Source organism: Aethalodelphis obliquidens, unplaced genomic scaffold (genome assembly GCF_003676395.1).
Source record: "Aethalodelphis obliquidens isolate GAN/ISIS:26980383/991018 unplaced genomic scaffold, ASM367639v1 scaffold1180, whole genome shotgun sequence".
In the NCBI taxonomy this organism is placed as follows: domain Eukaryota; kingdom Metazoa; phylum Chordata; class Mammalia; order Artiodactyla; family Delphinidae; genus Aethalodelphis; species Aethalodelphis obliquidens.
This window is the reverse complement of record NW_020839091.1, coordinates 1-7,380: the sequence shown is the minus strand read 5'-3', so window position 1 is coordinate 7,380 and position 7,380 is coordinate 1. Positions and strand designations below refer to the sequence as shown.

The following is a 7,380-nucleotide window of genomic DNA, read 5'->3' as shown; positions in this document are numbered from 1 at the left end:
CGACTCTGGTGGTCTTGTGGAGGGGCCTCGCGACCTCGGGCATTTCATTTGGGGGCTCGTCCGGGATGCCCCCAAGCCCACCAGACATCAGGTCAACGGGTCATCGCTGACAACCGATCGGTAAGTAAGCCGGCTCAGGGTACCTTCTGTTTTGGGGACTAGGACAGTCCTGGCGGACGCGCTATAGGACACCTAGTCGGGTGTGGTTGGAGACGTCCACCACGACCCATCTGGGGCGGACAGCCCATCTGAAGCGCGCACGCGATAACCTCCCCTTCCTCCTTTTACAGACTCCGCTATTGGGACTGCTCTTAATCACTTTTGTTTTCAGAGTAACCTTTTCTAATCAATCTCTTCCAGGACCTAGACATGGGCCAAGCACAGAGTACCCCCCTCTCCCTCCTTCTCGCTAATTTCGGGGATGTAAAGTCCCGAGGACACAACTTCAGTCTGGACATCCGGAAAAGAAAACTAATTACCTTCTGCCGCTCTGAATGGCCAACTTTCGGGGTTGGCTGGCCCACCGAGGGTACCTTTTGTCTTCCTATAATCCTAAAAGTTAAATCTAGAGTTTTCTTGCCAGGAAAAGAAGGCCATCCGGACCAGATCCCCTACATCCTGGTATGGCAGGACCTGGTAGAAAACCCTCTTCCCTGGATGACCCCCTTTTTGTCATCAGGGTCATATAAGATCCTTGCGGCCCGACCAACTAAACCTCCCAAGCCTCAGACCCGAACTGCACCCATACTCTCTGACAGCCAAGACCTCCTTCTCCTAGAACCCCCCCCATATCAATCTCCTCCTTTGGCCCCACAACCAGTCCCCCTTCCTGCTCCTGGCTCTGCTCCTCTCCCCTTGGTAGAACCTCCTGCGGCCCCTCCCGGAGGGCCACCCAGGCCAGAACCGGAGGACCGAGAGGCAGAGGCGCTACCGGTCCCCCTGCCCAATGAAAATAATTCCCAGGGACCGGCTGGGCGCACTCGCGGACGCACTCAGCGCGACCCAGGGTTCCGCCATCCTGATTCCACCATAGCCCTACCCCTGCGAGAAATAGGCCCTCCCGATGAGACAGGGAACCCCCGACTCCAGTATTGGCCATTCTCTACCAGTGACCTATATAATTGGAAAACCCAGAATGCCCGTTTTTCTGATAATCCTAAAGACTTGATAGCTCTTCTAGATAGCGTTATGTTCACTCATCAGCCCACCTGGGATGACTGCCAACAGCTCCTCCGGATCCTATTCACTACCGAAGAACGGGAGCGAATCCAGCTGGAGGCGAGAAAACTGGTTCCTGGAGATAATGGTCAACCCACCGCTAACCCTGACCTCATCAATGCAGCTTTTCCCTTAACTCGCCCCCCGCAGGATGATTGGGACTATAACACCGGAGAAGGTAGGGGACGACTGCTCATTTATCGCCAGACTCTAATGGCGGGTCTCCGGGCTGCCGCGCGCAAGCCCACTAATTTGGCCAAGGTATATTCAATTGTACAAGGTAGAACAGAAAGTCCCTCCTCTTATTTAGAAAGATTAATGGAAGCCTTTAGGCAGTATACCCCTATGGATCCAGAGGCCCCCGAAAATCAGGCCGCCATTGTAATGTCCTTCGTTAACCAGGCAGCCCCTGATATTAAAAAGAAACTCCAGAAGTTAGAAGATCTGGAGGGCAAACAGATACAGGACTTACTCCGTATCGCCCAGCGCGTCTTTAATAACCGAGACGCCCCAGAGGATAAACAACTTAAAGCCACTGAGAAAATGACTAAAGTCCTGGCCGCCATTGTTCAGAAAGATCAAGAGGGCCCCCCAGCCACTCGACCTCCCAGGCGACCATTGGACAGAGATCAATGTGCCTATTGCAGGGAAAAGGGCCACTGGGCTCGGGAATGCCCCAAGAAAAGGCAGCCGCGCCCCGACCAGGGGCAATGGCAACCGAACGCCACCCCAGTCCTGTTTACACATGATACAAATTAGGGGGGACGGGGTTCGGACCCCCTCCCCGAACCCAGGGTAACCCTACGAGTGGAGGGGAAACCAGTCCAATTCCTGGTGGATACAGGGGCACAGCATTCGGTCTTGGTTAAGCCCCACGGGAAAATTTCTAACAAATCCTCCTGGGTCCAGGGAGCTACGGGAGTCAAACGTTACCTTTGGACCACTCAGAGAACTGTGGACTTGGGCACGGGAAGGGTAACCCATACCTTTCTGGTCATTCCTGATAGCCCTTGCCCCTTACTGGGGAGAGACTTACTCACTAAAATGGGAGCACAAATTCATTTTCGGCCAGAGGGGCCAATCGTAACAGACCCTCACGACCAACCCATATCTGTGCTCACCCTGAACTTGGAAGATGAGTACCGACTTCACCAGGAACCACCCTCCCAAAATCAAGATATAGAGTCATGGCTTCAGCAGTTCCCCGAAGCATGGGCAGAAACAGGGGGGGTGGGACTAGCCAAACATCGCCCAGCCCTATTCATAGAGATCAAACCGGGGGCAGATCCTGCACGTGTCCGACAATATCCCATGCCCCTAGAGGCCAAGACTGGTATCACTCCTCATATTCGCCGGCTTCTTGACCTGGGGATACTGCGTCCCTGCCAGTCGGCCTGGAATACACCCCTGCTGCCAGTCCGCAAACCTAACAGTAAAGACTACCGCCCAGTGCAGGACCTGAGGGAAGTTAACAGACGGGTCATAGACATCCATCCTACTGTGCCCAATCCATATACTCTTTTGAGCGCCCTTAGTCCAGAAAAACAATGGTATACTGTGCTGGACCTCAAAGATGCCTTTTTTAGTTTACCCTTGGCGCCCAAAAGTCAAGAACTCTTTGCCTTCGAATGGTCAGATCCCGAGAGAGGTATAAACGGACAACTCACCTGGACCAGACTTCCCCAAGGATTCAAAAACTCGCCTACCTTGTTTGATGAGGCCCTACACGAGGATCTCAGTGAGTACCGGAGACAAAACCCCAATGTAACCCTCCTGCAGTATGTTGATGATCTCTTAATAGCTGCTGAGACCGCTGAAGCCTGCCTGCAGGGAACCAGAAACCTCCTACGGACTCTCGGCACCCTGGGATACCGAGCCTCTGCCAAGAAAGCACAGATCTGCAGGCCTGAGGTAACTTACCTGGGATACCTATTGAAAGGGGGGCAACGATGGCTCACAGATGCACGGAAGGAAACCGTCCTCCGCATCCCCAGACCCACCACGCCTCGACAGGTGAGGGAATTTTTGGGGTCGGCTGGGTTCTGCCGTTTATGGATACCCAAATTTGCTGAAATGGCCAAACCGCTATACCTAGCCACCAAAGAGCAGACGCCCTTTGAATGGACAGAAGAGGCTGAGCAGTCATTTCAGCAGATCAAAACTGCCTTGCTTTCCGCACCCGCCCTGGGTCTCCCTGATGTCTCCAAACCCTTCCACCTCTTTGTAGATGAAAGCAAAGGCATAGCTAAGGCCGTGTTGACCCAGCCCCTCGGTCCTTGGCCCAGGCCTGTTGCTTACCTATCAAAAAAATTGGACCCAGTGGCTGCCGGCTGGCCTCCTTGCCTCCGGATGATCGCCGCCACGGCCCTAATGGTAAAGGATGCTGACAAACTAACTATGGGGCAGGAGTTAAATGTCACCACCCCCCACGCCATCGACGGGGTTCTCAAACAGCCTCCCGACCGATGGATGAGCAATGCTCGATTGGTCCACTACCAGGGTCTACTGTTAAATCCCCCCAGAATCAGCTACACTCCGCCGCGGGCATTAAACCCTGCCTCCCTATTACCTGACCCAGATTTGGACTCCCCACTCCATGACTGTGCAGAGGTACTGGCCCAGATCCATGGGGTTCGGGAAGACCTACGTGACCAGCCCCTACCGGATGCACAAGTCACATGGTTCACTGACGGCAGCAGCTTTGTCCAGCAAGGTCAGAGGTATGCGGGGGCAGCAGTAACATCAGAAACTGAGGTGATATGGGCAGAGACTCTCCCCCCAGGGACCTCAGCCCAAAAAGCTGAATTAATTGCCCTGACCCAAGCTCTCAAGATGAGCAAAGGCCAAAAAGCTACCATATACACAGACAGCCGGTATGCTTTCGCTACCGCACATATACATGGGGCAATATACCGAGAGCGGGGACTACTCACAGCAGAGGGCAAAGACATCAAGAACAAAGAGGAAATCCTGGCCTTGCTAGCGGCCATATGGGAACCCAAAAAGCTAGCCATTGTACACTGCCCGGGGCATCAAAAACCCACGAATCCAGTCGCCCGAGGCAACAATTTGGCAGACCAGATGGCTCGAAAGGCGGCACACACTCCAATACCATTACTTCCCCTGCAACTGCCGGATCCAGGCCCCCGGGAACTACCGCCCCAACCCGACTACTCGGAGGATGACATCAGATGGATGAGCAGGCTCCCTCTAACCCAGGTTAGAGACGGATGGTGGCGGGACGCTAAGAACAATATCCTCCTTCCTGAGAGACTAGGAACCCTGGTCCTTGAACGGATCCACCGTAGCACCCACTTGGGCGCCCGACGGCTACAGGATCTCATCAGGCAGACTGGACTTAAAATTAAAAATGTCTCCGAGAAGACTGAACGACTGGTTGCTGACTGTGCAGTCTGCCAACTCCATAATGCCAGCACCCACCCGCCAACCACTGGCATCCGGGAGAGAGGAAACCAGCCTGGAGCCTACTGGGAAGTGGACTTCACAGAGGTAAAGCCTGGCAAATATGGGTATAAATATTTACTGGTGTTTATAGATACCTTTTCAGGTTGGACTGAGGCATTCCCAACCAAGAATGAGACTGCACAAATAGTAGCTAAGAAGCTACTAGAAGAGATCCTGCCCAGGTATGGCTTTCCAGTTATGATAGGGTCCGACAACGGGCCAGCCTTCGTTTCTAAGGTAAGTCAGGATCTGGCTTCCATACTTGGGGCTAATTGGAAATTACATTGTGCATACCGCCCCCAGAGTTCAGGACAGGTAGAAAGGATGAATAGAACTTTAAAAGAGACCTTGACTAAATTGACCATGGAGACTGGCGCTAACTGGGTAGTCCTACTCCCCTACGCTCTGTTTAGGGTGCGAAATTCCCCCTATAAGCTAGGATTTACTCCCTACGAAATAATGCATGGTAGGCCTCCTCCTATCATCCCTAATCTAAAGACTAACCTTATCCAATTGGACCCAGAAAATAATTTCCTGTCTTCCCTCCAAGCCTTACAGCGGATACACGAGACAATCTGGCCCAAACTAAAAGAGCTATATGCAACAGGACCCCCACCTACTCCACACCAGCTCCGGCCAGGTGACTGGGTCCTTGTCAAACGCCATCGACAAGAGACCCTAGAACCCAGGTGGAAAGGACCTTACCAGATCATCCTGACAACGCCGACAGCCATCAAGGTGGACAGCATAGCTGCCTGGATCCATTACACACACGTCAAGCCGGTGGACCCATTTTCTGACCTCATCAAGTCCACTAAAGCTGATGTCACCTGGACTGTTGACCGGAGTAAGAACAATCCCCTCAAACTGACTTTGCGCCGTACCCTCCCCCATGATGACCAAGGTACTGCTGATAGCCCTAATGATAGTCCTAACCCTCAACCCTCGGGCCACGAGGGGAGGATTCAGCCCTCCCCCCAATAAGAATACTTTAATACAACTACTATATGGTGCACCGTGCGAGTGCAGGGGAGGTACTATGGAGACTCCTGTTGTTCCCCGAGGATATACTCATATGCAGGACTGCGGGAGCATAACTGCGTATCTTGTTCAGGAATATAGGGTTACCGGGGCCTCTCAAAACTGGCAATGCTACCGTAAGCCTAAGCCACTCCCCCCTCGAGCTACTTGCCCCTGTTCTACCTTCCAGGAATCAATGCATAGCATGTGCTATTCCTCTTACCAGCAATGTATAGGGGCCAATAACAAGACTTATTTCACAGCCATACTACAGAATAATAAAAGCCCCACCATTAGTGATGATAATAAATACCTTCAGGCTGGATGCACTGGCACCCCCGGGACCCCGGTATGCTGGAATACCAGGGCCCCCACACATATGTCAGACGGTGGGGGGCCCCAGGACGCAGTGCGCCAGATAGAAACCCGAAGACAAATAGAAGAGGTCTATCGGCATCTGTACCCACAGCTCAGCTACCACCCCCTAATTCTCCCTAAGGCCGATCCCTCTGAATTGGACTCCCAGACCATGTCCATACTAGAAGCTACTTTTGCGCTTTTGAATGCCACCAACCCCAACTTAGCACAGGATTGCTGGCTCTGCCTTCCTCAAGGACCGCCCCGCCCTATAGCCATCCCCACCTTCGCCAATTTAAACATCAGCGAACGATGTAACCCTACTTTACTCCCCGAGCCGTTCCCCATACAATTTTCAAAATTTTCAACCACCTTTAATACCTCATGCTTTGTTAAGAACGATTCCCTCTCTAACGCCAGTATTGACTTGGGAATCCTTTCATCCACTGGATGTAGTCAGTATATCCCCGTGAACTCCTCCCTCTGTAGTCCTAACACCACTGTTTTTGTCTGTGGAAATAACCTAGCATACACCTATTTACCCCCGAATTGGACAGGGGTCTGCAACCTAGCCACCCTCCTCCCCAATGTAGACCTAATCTCGGGAGACACCCCATTGCCCATTCCCAGCTTTGACCTTTGGGCAGGGAGAACCAAACGAGCCATTACAGTCATACCCCTCCTGGTAGGATTAGGAATTACAGGAGCTGTGGCCACAGGAAGTACGGGTCTTGGGGTCTCCCTTCACTCATATAGTCAGCTGTCTAGGCAATTAATAGAAGATGTAGAAACTCTCTCTGGGACCATTCAGGACTTACAGGACCAATTAGATTCGCTGGCCGAGGTGGTCCTACAGAATAGGAGGGGCTTAGACTTGCTGACAGCTGAACAGGGTGGGATATGCCTCGCCCTAAAAGAAAAATGTTGTTTCTATGCGAATAAATCAGGCATTGTAAGAAACAAGATCCACCAGCTCCAGGAAGACCTAGCTCGCCGCCGGCAAGAATTAGCGGATAATCCCCTTTGGTCAGGATTTCATGGGATGCTCCCCTTCCTCCTCCCCATCCTGGGCCCTCTACTATGCCTCCTTCTCCTCCTCACTATAGGCCCCTGTATACTCAGCAAAGTCATGAATTTTGTTCGCGAAAGAATAAATACAGTCCAGCTAATGATATTAAGAACACAATATCAGCCCTGCGAGGCCTCAGAAATTGAAGAAACTGAGCCTTGAGGACCCAAGATTGGCTCCTCTGGTTCATGAGAAAGGGGGGAATGAGGGGGCTATGTTCTACTTTGGTGGGAATAGGACTGAGTTGACGC

General features: G+C 52.4%; 1 protein-coding gene across 1 annotated transcript; it reads left to right on the top strand.

Annotated features, from left to right (window-relative positions):
- Window positions 1-758: 758 nt before the first annotated feature.
- LOC113617014 (uncharacterized) lies at window positions 759-5,155 on the top strand (the record flags this gene model as incomplete). The annotated part of the gene is given in 2 exon segments (XM_027100344.1): window positions 759-3,129; window positions 3,797-5,155. Coding segments are annotated over 2 exon segments (2,533 nt in total), but the record flags the coding sequence as incomplete, so codon positions are not given.
- Between the last annotated feature and the right edge of the window lie 2,225 nt (window positions 5,156-7,380).